The sequence below is a fragment of the Triticum aestivum genome, chromosome 5D (genome assembly GCF_018294505.1).
Source record: "Triticum aestivum cultivar Chinese Spring chromosome 5D, IWGSC CS RefSeq v2.1, whole genome shotgun sequence".
Classification (NCBI taxonomy): domain Eukaryota; kingdom Viridiplantae; phylum Streptophyta; class Magnoliopsida; order Poales; family Poaceae; genus Triticum; species Triticum aestivum.
In genome coordinates, this window is record NC_057808.1 from 421,894,331 (window position 1) to 421,907,790 (window position 13,460).

A 13,460-nucleotide genomic window follows, 5' to 3' on the forward strand; every position below is an offset into this window, starting at 1 on the left:
GTTTCTCCTGAGGAAGGCTGTGAGATTCCGCGAGAGATTCATGAAGGAGATTGTGGTCATCATGCCGGTTCTAAGTCTCTCATAGCCAAGGCTTTCTGTCATGGGTTTTATTGGCTGACGGCTCATGCTGACGCTGAGGATTTAGTCAGTAAATGTGATGGTTGTCAGAAGTTTTCACGCCAAGCTCATGTGCCGGCTCAAGAGTAGAGGATGATTCCAATTGCTTGGCCATCTGCGACCAGGGGGATTTATATGGTGGGGCCCTTCAAAAGGTCCAAGGATAAGAAGACCCACCTTTTGGTGGCAGTTGACAAGTTTACAAAGTGGGTTGAAGTAGAACCGGTTAGTAAGTGCGATGCTGCAGCAGTGGTTCAAATCATCAAGAAGGTCATTTTCTGTTTTGGCTTTCCCCACAACATAATAACTGATAATGGCACTAATCTGTCTAAGGGTGCTATGAAAGAATTTTGTCAACGAGAGCATATTAGACTTGATGTTTCCTCAGTGGCTCACCCCTAGTCCAATGGTCAAGCTGAACGAGCTAATCAAGATATTCTACGAGGCATCAAGCCCCGGCTTATGGTTCCTTTGCAAAGAACGCCGGGTTGTTGGGTGGAGGAGTTACCCTCAGTATTATGGAGTATCAATACTACCCCCAACAGGTCTACGGGTTACACACCTTTCTTCATGGTTTATGGAGCGGAGGCGGTTCTTCCTAGTGACATCCTTCACGATTCGCCCCGTGTGGCGGCTTATGTTAAAGCTGATAATGAAAAGGCACGTTAGGATGCACTTGACCTGTTAGATGAAGAGCGTGACCTCGCGGCGGCTCGTTCGGCGATTTACCAGCAAGATCTGCGTTGTTATCATAGCCGCCGGGTTAAAACCAGAACCTTTCAAGAAGGCGACTTGGTGCTTCGACTTATCCAGGATCAGACTGATATGCATAAACTATCCCCACCTTGGGAAGGACCTTTTGTGGTCAGCAAGTCTGCATAATGGGTCATATTATCTTATCGACGTTCGAGACCATAATGACTCACGCACATCGGAGGAGGAGATCCGTCGGCCGTGGAATATTGCCCATCTTCGGCCTTACTATACTTGAGCCAACGACTCTTGTGATGTACATAGTTTGACGATGTATATATTATAACAAGTATAATAAAGCCGGCGCCCTTGATAATTCAGGGCCTCTGTCATTTCAGTTCTTCGGAGCTGAGTCTTTATTATCATCTCACATGATCACTTAAGAGGCTTGACGCCCAAAATACAGGGACCAAAGAGAGTTGGATGCGCAGCACAGCTCAAACATAGGTACCCGTTGAGCACAGCTCAGAAGTATATCACTTGGGGGCTTCCTGTTCAATGAACATAGCTATATTCACCCTTTTGATTGTCATGGATGCCAGGTGTATTCACCAAAAATCCGGGTTATCCTGCCTGCATGCCAGATGCTTTTCTAGCAGGTAATCCTGAATGACCTTCTATGTTCTTAACAGTCAATCTTTTAAATAAGACACTGAACTTGTTAAGGTTAAAGAACATTGATTGAGTCATATGAGAGCCGGCTTACGGAAAGCAAGGATAAAACCCAGGCTATTAAGCCGCCTTCCTTGAAACTTGGTTATACCGGCCTGTTTTGCACGATGCTACTCCAACCCCGCATACTCTTGATAAGTCAATCTTTTTAATAAGACCCTGAACTAATCCAGGTTAAAATGTAGATTGGGTCATGTGAGAGCCAGCTTACAGAAAGCACGGATATTCCAATGGCTATCATGCTAGTTTCATTGAAGAAGAAAATTTTGGCTTGGCAGCCTATAAAAGCCTTGTATTTTTTGGATTTTTTTTCTTAATCTTGGATTTATATCACTCCATTTTCTTACCATATGGTTTTCACAAGTTGGGCCATGCAGCGCTGGCTATGTCTCATATTTGAGCATCTTTGGGTTTTTTATAACCCGCCATGATGGCAGACTCTAAGTCGCCAGAGAATAATAATCTTGTGTTTAGAGTTATGGCTCTAAAGCTTGGGATATTACCCCTTATTAGTGTATGGCATTATAGGCCTTCAAGCATGAGTCCATTGAATAGGATGATGTGTTCTCAACCTTTGGGTTCGAACCCTAACTGCATGGATCTGATAAGCCGGCAGTTTAAGCAAATACCATAGGTATGATATTTTATTAACAATTGTATAAAGATTGTGGTTATATCGGCCCTGGTTATGGACTACTTGTCCCCAGTGGATTAATTTCGGTATTGTGACCCGCCCTGCGGTAAACCGCCAGGGCACTTGAGATCTGTTTGTGTGCAGGGTAATGCTAAATCTGATCTGCATAAATTGACGCTATCATAAGCATAAAGTAGCGGCTTTTAAACTGGTGGATCAGCAGTGTTGCACAAAACAAAACGTGCACGATGGCACAACAGATCAAAGTTTAACTAGCCTATTACATGACTCATTGAGCCCAAATGATCAAGTGTTTCTAGAAGATCAAACATATGAACCGCCCAGCGGATCAACTTTCTTGGCCTTGACGGTTTGAAGCTTCTGGATCATCCTTCGCCGGTTCTTCATCCTCCACCGTCGTCTGGAAGTCGGGTGATGACCAATAAATGCCACACAAGGCTTGGAATTCAGCTTCGTCATCTATAAGTTCAAACAGATCAACTTCAGGGGCGAAAGTATGCTTACGGATTGGAGGCATCAGGTCCATCACTTTGTAAGCCGGTCGTGGTGGTGCGCGCCTATGACTCCAGCTTCGGAGGGTGGGTTGGCATTTGATTGGCTTGGGGTTTGGGCTCGGAGTCTGTGGCAATTGGCGTGACAAACCTACCTGAAATGACGCACAAGCTGTGTCGCAAATCAGGAGTCGCCCAGAGAATCAGTGGCTAAAATATGCGCCATGGGGAATCGATCTCATGCCGCACAAGCCTCTCGCTGCGTGGGCATCATCTGATTCTCCATATCATAAGCCGCCTGGTATTTTGAAAGATCCATTTCATCAGTGATCAGACTGGCCAGGGGACGTATCTCCTTCACGCACACAGCAAAGTCTTTCTTGTTAAAGGGAGTACCATCTTCTTTCAAACTTGGATACTTAGTTGCTAGCTCGGCCGGGTCTAGCTCTGTTTGCCGTCATGGCACCGACTCTTGCAGATGACCGCTTTATCTCTTCAATCCTAGCAGGCAGAACAGAAAGTTTTTTCAAGACGTCACTCAGAAGAGTGGGTGCTTGATTAGTTGGAGAGATAGTGGCCAGTGTGCGCTGAGTCCCAGTATATAGCTGTTCAACAAGCGTATATACGACCTTGAGCTTCACAAGCATTTCTTGACCAAGATTGCTGCTCCTGGGACCTGGGTAATAATTTTGGATTCATCAGAAACGGTTTGTAATATGAAAGATAAGACCCGATTATGATGTTAGTAATATTACTCACCAAAGATAGCAGAAACCATCTGGGATATATGGTGTTTTAAGCCGGTAAGCTCAGTGGTCACCTCTTGAAGAGTAGTTTCCGCCTTTTCAGCCCGCTGTGTCAGAGCAATTCTCTCTTCAGCCCAGGCATTGATACTGGTCTTCAGTTTTTCAGTCTCGTCCAGGCTAAATTTAAATTTAGAATCGGCCTTCCGGGTCTCTGATTCTTGATGCTCCATTCGAGTTTTCATGTCAGTTAATTGCGCTTGAAGTTGAGTCGTGGCATCCTGCATATGACAAAGTTTGATGATATGTTCACAGTCGGGTCACAGGAATAAAGTTTCAAGCCTTTTGCAAGCAACAACGCTTGACACTTGGGGGCTAATGGAGGCAGAATAAATTCTTTAAACAACGGTACATATGAATAAGTCGCAAGTCCTTTGCAAGCAATAGCACTTGGCACTTGGGGGCTAATGCATATTGCTCGCGTTTTATTACTACTTTATGATGACCCGGTTGTGCCGTAAAACGACGACAACCGGCTCATGGGGGCTACACAAGTAAGCTTTGATTTATAAGCAACGGTGAAGAGTACCAGTTCATTCATGCTGATTAAACTGGTCCTTGGGGGCTACGGGTGCAATCTTAATCATTAAAACCCCGATTTAACTCTGACAGTGAAAGCCGGCCTTTGAAGGATTCTACCAAAGATGCTTTTAATACTCATGGATATTCTAAGTCTACAACGTATTCAATTCTATTATACACGGTAGACTTGGGGGCTGATAGGATTGATACGTCTCCAACGTATCTATAATTTTTGATTGTTCCATGCTATTATATTATCCATCTAGGATCTTTTATATGCATTTATATGCTGTTTTATATGATTTTTGGGACTAACCTATTAACCTAGAGCCCAGTGCCAGTTTCTGTTTTTTCCTTGTTTTTGAGTTTTACATTAAAGGAATACCAAACGGAGTCCAATTGACGTGCCAATTTTTGATGATTTTTTATGGACCAAAAGAAGCCGCCGAAGTAAAAGAGTTGGGACAGAAGAGTCCCGAGCCATCCACTAGGGTGGAGGGCGAGCCCTACCCCCCTAGGTGCGCCCCCTGCCTCGTGGATGACTCGGAGACCCCCCTGACGTGAGACTGACGCCAAAAATTCCTATAAATACATAAACCCCCAGAAAGAAACCTAGATCGGGAGTTCCGCCGCCGCAAGCCTCTGTAGCCACCAAAAACCAATCGGGACCCTGTTCCAGCACCCTGCCGGAGGGGGGAATCATCACCGGTGGCCATCTTCATCATCCCGACGCTCTCCATGACGAGGAGGGAGTAGTTCACCTCAGGGCTGAGGGTATGTACCAGTAGCTATGTGTTTGATCTCTCTCTCTCTCATGTTCTTGATTTGACATGATCTTGATGTACCGCGAGCTTTGCTATTACAGTTGGATCTTATGATGTTTCTCCCCCTCTACTCTCTTTTAATGGATTGAGTTTTCCCTTTGAAGTTATCCTATCAGATTGAGGCTTTAAGGATTTGAGAACACTTGATGTATGTCTTGCATGTGCTTATCTGTGGTGATAACGGGATATTCACGTGATCTACTTGATGTATGTTTTGGTGATCAACTTGCGGGTTCAGTGACCTTGTGAACTTATGCATAGGGGTTGGCACACGTTTTCGTCTTGACTCTCCAGTAGAAACTTTGGGGCACTCTTTGAAGTTCTTTGTGTTGGTTGAATAGGTGAATCTGAGATTCTGTGATGCATATCGTATAATCGTACCCACGGATACTTGTGGTGACATTGGAGTATCTAGGTGACATTAGGGTTTTTGTTGATTTGTATCTTAAGGTGTTATTCTAGTATGAAATCTAGGATAGATCGAACGGAAAGAATAGCTTTGTGTTATTTTACTACGGACTCTTGAATATATCGATCAGAAAGGATAACTTTGAGGTGGTTTCGTACCCTACAATAATCTCTTTGTTTGTTCTCCGCTATTAGTGACTTTGGAGTGACTCTTTGTTGCATGTTGAGGGATAGTTATATGATCCAGTTATGTTATTATTATTGAGAGAACTTGCACTAGTGAAAGTATGAACCCTAGGCCTTGTTTCCTAGCATTGCAATACCGTTTACACTCACTTTTACCACTTGCTACCTTGCTGTTTTTATATTTTCAGATTACAAAAACTTATATTTACCATCCATATTGCACTTGTATCTCCATCTCTTCGCCGAACTAGTGCACCTGTACAATTTACCATTGTATTGGGTGTGTTGGGGACACATGAGACTCTTTGTTATTTGGTTGCAGGGTTCCTTGAGAGAGACAATCTTCATCCTACGCCTCCCATGGATTGCTAAACCTTAGGTCATCCACTTGAGGGAAATTTTCTACTGTCCTACAAACCTCTGCACTTGGTGGCCCAACAACGTCTACAAGAAGAAGGTTGTGTAGTAGACATCAAGCTCTTTTCTGGCGTCGTTGCCGGGGAGGATAGGTAAGCGGCACTAACACCCTATCAATCAAGCTCTTTTCTGGCGCCATTGCCAGGGAGGTAAGTTCTTGAAGGTATATATTTAGATCTTCCAATTGAATCTTTTAGTTTTTTGTTTTATCACTAGTTTAGTTTATAAAAGAAAACTAAAAAAATGGAATTGAGGTTGCCTCATATGCTTCATCTTTTTAAATCTTTCGTGAAAATGATGTAAAGGAAAATTGTGCTCAATTGTTAGAAGAAGAATGCATTAAAATGTTTGGCACTAAATATTTGAATGATGAGCATGATTGCAATGTTGTTAGTATGAATTCCTTGAATACCCATGATGCTAATGATATGCAAAGGCCCAAGCATGGGGATGCTATGTTTGATGAAGATGATATTTTTAGTCCCCCATGTTTTGATGAGAAAATATATTATGATGATTGCATGCCTCCTATTTATGATGATTATATTGATGAAAGTGGATTTGCAGAGATCATGACTTTATTTAATGATGAATCCACTATTTCGGAAAAGGTTCCAATTGATTATGAGAACAAAGTTGCTATCTATGATGATTATTGTGATGACATATATGCTATAAAGAATAATGATAACCATGAAACTTGTCATCTTGATTTTAATTTTCAATTGGATTATGCCTCGCATGATAGCTGTTTTGTTGAGTTTGCTCCCACTACTATTCATGAGAAGAAATTTGCTTATGTGGAGAGTAATAAAAATTCTATGCTTGTGCATCATGAAAATAGTGCTGTATGTTATAGTTATGTTGTTGAATTCATTCATGATGCTACTGAAAATTATTATGAGGGAGGAACATATGCTTGTAGGAATTGCAATAATATCAAGTTTCCTCTCTATGTGTTGAAAATCTTGAAGCTATGCTTGTTTTGCTTTCCTATGCTAGTTAATTCTTGTTCCCATAAGTTGTTTGCTCCCAAAATCCCTATGCATAGGAATTGGGTTATACTTAAATGTGCTAGTCCTATTCTTCATGATGCTCCCATTATGTTTCAATTCTTATCTTTTACGTGAGCATCATTGAAATCATCATGCCTAGCTGGAAAGGCATTAAAGAAAAGCGCTTATTGGGCGACAACCCAACATTTACCCCTACTGTTTTTGTGTGTCCACATGATTAAGCTACTGTACTAATCATTTTTATAGATTTTGTTTCAATAAAGTGCCCAGTAGAACCTTCGGGAACACTTGGGTGAAAGTTAATGTGATCTTGCTGTAAAAACAGAAACTTTGTGCTCACGAGATTAGCTGTCATTTTTTACAGAGGAGTGCTTTTAAGTTGATTCTTTTTGAAGAAGATTCACAGACGAATTCCTCACGTCCACCAATTTATTTCAGAATTTTTGGATTTACAGAAGTATTCATGTGTTACAGGTTACAACAGACTGTTCTGTTTTTGGCAGATTCGGTTTTCTATGTGTTGGTTGCTTATTTTGATGAATCTATGAGTAGTATCGGAGGTTATGAACCATAGAGAAGTTGGAATACAGTATATATTACACCAATAAAAATAAAGAATGAGTTCACAACAGTACCTAACTGGTGATTTATTTTCTTATACTAACGGAGCTTATGAGTTTACTGTTGAGTTTTGTGTTGTGAAGTTTTCAAGTTTTGGGTAAAGATTCCATGGACTATGGAATAAGGAGTAGCAAGAGCCTAAGCTTGGGGATGCCCAAGGCACCCCAAGGAAATATTCAAGTACAACCAAGAGCCTAAGCTTGGGGATGCCCCGGATGCCATCCCCTCTTTCGTCTTCGTTCATCGGTAACTTTACTTGGAGCTATATTTTTATTCACCACATGATATGTGTTTTGCTTGGAGCGTCATTTTATTTTTCAATTGATGTTGAATAATATCCCAAGATCTTAAATTCTTAAATGTTAGAGAGTCTTCACATAGTTGCACAATTATTCGACTACTCATTGATCTTCACTTATATCTTTTGGAGTAGTTTGTCATTTGCTCTAGTGCTTCACTTATATCTTTTTAGAGCACGGCGGTGGTTTTATTTTGAAGAAATTGATGAACTCTCATGCTTCACTTATATTATTTTGAGAGTCTTAAACAGCATGGTAATTTGCTTAGGTTATGAATTTAGTCCTAATATGATAGGCATCCAAGAGGGATATAATAAATACTTTCATATAAAGTGCATTGAATACTATGAGAAGTTTGATTCCTTATGATTGTTTTGAGATATGAAGATGGTGATATTATAGTCATGCTAGTGGAGTAGTTGTGAATTTGAGAGATACTTGTGTTAAAGTTTGTGATTCCCATAGCATGCACGTATGGTGAACCGTTATGTGATGAAGTCGGAGCATGATTTTTTTTGATTGTCTTCCTTATGAGTGGCGGTCGGGGATGAGCGATGGTCTTTTCCTACCAATCTATCCCCCAAGGAGCATGCGTGTAGTACTTCATTTTGATCACTAATATATTTTTGCAATAAGTATATGAGTTCTTTATGACTAATGTTGAGTCCATGGATTATACGCACTCTCACCCTTCCACCATTGCTAGCCTCTCACTACAAGAAATATGTCAACTTGTGACCACCACTATTGGTCACTGAATGGTCATAGTTTTCCATTTGTGACCTTTTTGTGACCAAAACCAGAAGGTCAAAAGCTGACCATCGTAAACTGACATTTTTGACCTTCTCTATGAGAAGGTCGTAGACGTTTACGACCAAAATATGCCTACTGTTTTGTTTTGGTCACTAGCTGTCTGCCCAGGCCACGTCGGATCTGACGTGGCAAGCTGACGTGGCAAAATTGCGACCAATTCAAAAGGTCACTGACAAGATTCAGCCCGGTCCGATTAGGTGTTTTACATGGGCCGAGCCCAATAATTGAACCTATTGTGTTTTTTCTGTCAATTTTTGGTCAGGTTCATGGGCCAAGCCCTACATTCGGCCTTTTTATTTTCTGGGCCCAGGCCATTTTGCATTCCGTTTCATTCAGCCTTTTGTTTTTGTTTTTCATAAATGTACAATATTCCAGTCCACTATTGTTTGGGCCATAGCCTTTTTAGAGCCCAAATATTATTCGATCCAATAAACGAACATTCAGCCTTTTTCATTCACAGATTTCAATTTTACGCATTTCAACAGCAACAATCAATAATTCTCACAATTAAATGATCAAATCCAAAATTCACTCTATGAAACTCACAACAGCACATCTGCACGATCCATCAAGTGTACATACAATCAGAAACAAATACAGAGGCACCAAAACATGGTGGCAACATCAACTAAAACTATTGTGCAGCAGCAGCCACCTCGATCACAGCAGCAGCCACCTCTATCGCTTGCCTCGCGCTGGCGGAACTTGTTGGTTGTGTTCGCTGTTATAGTCAAGCAACAGCCTCTTGTACTCGAAGGCCTATAAAATAAAATGGATAAGTTAGATTGATTACTGTAGGTGCAGCACATTTTCTGGAAGAGGCATAAACATGAAATGAAATAGATGTAGTATCATCACTACATGAAAGGAGCATTATAATTGGAAGGAAAAAATAGCATCCTGTCACCAAGGAAACACTACTTGACAGGAAACACTAGTAGCAGGATAACAGCAATGATTCACATGGCACGAATAATTCATTAGTTGCTAGGTATGAAACAAATTATTTACAGAGGTAAAATGGACACGTGTACAATACATAGCTTGCTATAAGCAGGAAACACTAGTTTATCATTACATAGTGTTTCCCAATTACCATGCTCACTAATGGAGAATGAGAGAGCTAAGTCAGACTCTCCGGCCATGTACCCAAAAATAACCTATCTAGTGCACATGTACGCAGACTGAGGATCTGGCGCAGATCGAGCGGAGAGGACAGGGGAGCTCACCTCACAGCGGAGCGTGTGGTCGAAGGAGCAGTGGGCAAGGTCGGGGGCAAGGCTGAAGGGGCCGAAGACGGAGGCTAGCCGTGGCTGGTCGAAGGAGCGTGTGATCTCCGTCATTGCAGCTTATGGGATAATAATAGAACAAATTAACTAGTTGAAGCTGGTAAACAGGAGAACAAGAGCATTAGATAAAGTTCCACCAATGTCCAAGCATCTTTTATTTAGGATCAAATTAAGCTCCACGAAGATGTATAAATACAATATATATGAGACTATAAACATGCTTGAGACTGAGACCAGATTTAGAAATGAACAGTAACACAGAAGATAGAAAGTGTGCAAGATACTCTTGTCAAGTGTAACTTATGCCAGGTTTGAATTGCCATATATGTAGTAGTAATTAGAATGAGTCAAATGGAACAGGCTGCTAGCAGAGAGTAAGAGCATGCCAACTAGATCGACTTAGCCTAGTCGGAGAAATATTAGCTAGGACTAGCCCCTTGCAAGCATATTTGAATTAATGGCAGATTAGAAGTGACAGGTGCAATGCAACTGTATCATATACATTGGCTTAAACATGGTCTCATCGCCCAGAGATCGCCTTCCACAAGCAATGCATACAGCTTAGGTATTGCCATTATTTATCTCACTGGCACATGCGCAAGAAAAACATCACGGAGGATTGATTTGGACCGACTTCCCTATCAGTGGCAAACTTGCGGTGTTCGAGTCTCAGTGCTAAACTCTGAACGTATCGAGGGCATGCCGACAGGTATTCCAGTGTACCTGCATCAAAGGAAACAATAGAGCACATGTAAGGCAACACTGGAAACAAGCAAAGGAGGTAGTATCTGCATATATAATATAACTGGAAAGCAGCTTCATGCCCAAGAAAAATGGATGGGTCGGTCACTTGCCTTGACGATGTTCTCCATTCCTTTGGTGATGAACTAGTTGAAGGAGTCATTGTGCTCCTTCACGAGACCTCTGACCTATGGATGCAATCAGCCAGACATACACATGTGTAAAAGCAAAGGAATCGATGTGAATTGAGGCATAAATCAAATGACACATGTGTCAGACCAAATGAATTGAGGCATAGATCAAATGGCAGGCATTTATATGATGGCAGTACATAACGTGCAGCTTGGTTCACAAGCATGACTAACCACATGTCAGGGTCCTTTCAATGGCATGCACCACACTAATTAAAATAGGATACTGATTTCTACTCTTTGTAATTAGCTACTGCCGATCACGTCTGCAACTTCCTAGCTCAGCGGTCAGAAGACCATACAGCGTTGCATGTAGCCGGCCGGCACACACTGATTCGTAGCAAATCAGATTGAACTTTCATAGAATGATTACACTAGTAACTAGTGAGCACTGAAGACTAATCTTAACCCACTGGTAGCAGTCTAACACTAGCAACTAGTGAGCACTGAAGAAACAACAAGAAACAGCACAATGAAATAGCTCAACCTTATGGTGTGAGCGTAGTTCCATCCATCAGAAGTAGCTGGTTACACTAATCATGAAATATCAGTGGGAATCCGAACAATTTTCTTCATCACCCGGAATCATGCAGTTCAACCCAACAGAACACAATGATCAATAAGGGTCATAACCAATGAAGGAATGCATGTACAGTCAGTCTAAAGCAGTAAAAATGTGCAAATGTACTTCAGCAGATGGCGTGACCCGTCGATTTTTTTCATCACCCAGGTGGATCTGGGCGTCAAGTGCTGACTAAATGATTGATGTGTCCCCCAAGGACTTTGACAAAACAACAATTCGTACGAAGGCACAAGTTTTCAACCGCACACTGGGAACTAGGAAGCTGAGGAACAGGAATCATTACCCTTCGCCTAGCTCCAAGAAAGCCGTGGAGACTTGCCTAAAATTGTCCATGAGCACTCTGTAGTCGTTTGCTCCACCTGAAGGCCAAAGTACATACATGGTTAGAAGAGCACAATTGAGTTGAGCACAAGGACAGCTTGTTCTTAAAGAAAGAGAGAGAGAGAGATCGGATGCATACATGAAAAGAGCCAGTCTGGGTTGTAGATGTGGCGGTAGAAGTCCCGAAGGATGGGCAGCTTGACCTCGTTAGGGATGGCAGTGTCGTCCTCTGCAGTTATACTGATCGGAGTAAGCAAAGAGTGGTTGGTACGAGTACTAAAAAGGAAGGCAGCGATGAACTTGACCCAAAAGATTCCATCAAACGCGGCAAAAGGAATTCAAACAAAACACAGTGAGCAGTAGCAGGGGTAATAAGGGTGCTGACCGACGGTGTCCAGGGCCCGGAGCACGAGGTAGAAGACGCAGACCTGCAGGGTGAGAACCAGAGCAACACCAGCGGCCGTAAATGTTCAAAGATTTCAGAGATTCGGATCGGAGGGGATCCGGAGAAGGGGGAGGGGTGGGAAGCCCATGCTTACGGCATTGCGAAGGTCTGGTCCGAGCTGCTGGATGACGAGCGCGAAGCTGCGGGAGACGCGCTGGAGCATGTGGTAGGCGAAGGCCCAGTGCTCCTGGGGCGGGATCTGGCGCCTGATCCGCCCCGCCGCCAGCTTGAGCCTGAGCAACGCCGGCACCTCCTCCGGCCGCGACAACACCCCCATCGCTGCCGCACGAACCGAAATCACAAATCAAATCAAATCACCACAGCCGGACGGATGCTGCGGGCCGCTGGGGGTGGGGGCGGCGGCTGTGGACAAGCACAGTGGATCCGGGGGGGCTGGGGATGGGACCGGGGGAGGGGGAGGAGGATGAGGTGTGGCTATGGGGGAACGGAGAGATGGCCGGGAGAGCGGCGACGCGGAGCAGGATGGGATCTACACGAGGCCGTCGCCGGGGTTTGTGGCGTGGTGGAGGCGGCCGTGAGGAGGGAAGGAGGAGAGGGCGAGGGAGGGAGGGCACCGCCGCCGGCGACGGGAAGCTGTGGCAGCGTCGATCTGGATCGGATCAAGATCTGAGGGAGGGAGAGGGCGGCGGCTGTGGGTGCGTAGGAGAGAGAGGGGGGTGAGAGGACGAGTTGTGCGGGTTGTGTTAGGGCTAGGTAGGTGAGACGGTGGGGGGTCAAGTCTGCCGTTAGATCCGGGATGATCGGACGGTTCAGATCGCCTACGGTAGGGTGATCCGAGGGAGACGTCCTGATTGGTTGGAGAATATGGCTGTAATTTAAAATATAGTCTCTAAGTGCTAAAAACAAAGGGTTTTATGAACCACTAAAATTTTCACTCAAGTTATATCACATTTTATGGATGATGATAACCAACTTGTATGCATTTCCAATCGTTCTAGCCTTTTTTGGCCATTTAAACCAACTTGTACCAAATCATGAGGATCCGGGTTAAATTTGAACTACAACAACTTCATAGTTTGCTCATTGTTTTTCCAAAAGCCATTTTTTGGTACACATGTATATATTTCATCACAGAACACTATGAGTTTTGTAAGATTCCACCCGCAGCTACGAACGGTTATGCCCATGGTTTTAATCCTGTTTTGAAATTGGCATAAAGAATTAAAGAAATCAAAAAACGGAAAGCCTTTGCATTGTGTCATTATATGTGATCTAGGGTCTAGGAAAAAACAAACTTCTAATACGATAAATACCTTAAAAAGTCTGCTCAAA

General features: G+C 43.1%; 1 protein-coding gene and 1 pseudogene across 1 annotated transcript; both read right to left on the reverse strand.

Moving 5' to 3' along the window:
- Positions 1 to 10,158: 10,158 nt before the first annotated feature.
- On the reverse strand, positions 10,159 to 12,857 carry LOC123125241 (squalene synthase 1-like). Its single transcript, XM_044545764.1, has 6 exons — positions 12,262 to 12,857; positions 12,108 to 12,150; positions 11,862 to 11,951; positions 11,685 to 11,760; positions 10,741 to 10,815; positions 10,159 to 10,609 (listed from the first exon to the last, which is right to left on the reverse strand). The coding sequence occupies exons 1-5, from the start codon at positions 12,442 to 12,444 to the stop codon at positions 10,800 to 10,802; spliced, it is 408 nt and encodes a 135-aa protein (XP_044401699.1). The 5' UTR covers positions 12,445 to 12,857; the 3' UTR covers positions 10,159 to 10,609; positions 10,741 to 10,799.
- LOC123126357 (uncharacterized) lies at positions 11,328 to 11,403 on the reverse strand (annotated as a pseudogene).
- Positions 12,858 to 13,460: the final 603 nt, after the last annotated feature.

Bases quoted from the DNA above. Each gene is read 5' to 3' on its own strand.
- LOC123125241 (XM_044545764.1), bottom strand. From the start codon at position 12,444: ATGGGGGTGTTGTCGCGGCCGGAGGAGGTGCCGGCGTTGCTCAGGCTC. The intron at 12,151-12,261 runs GTAAGCATGGGC...CTCACCCTGCAG, and splicing joins GACCAGACCTTCGCAATGCC to GTCTGCGTCTTCTACCTCGT. The intron at 11,952-12,107 runs GTCAGCACCCTT...GTATAACTGCAG, and splicing joins CCGGGCCCTGGACACCGTCG to AGGACGACACTGCCATCCCT.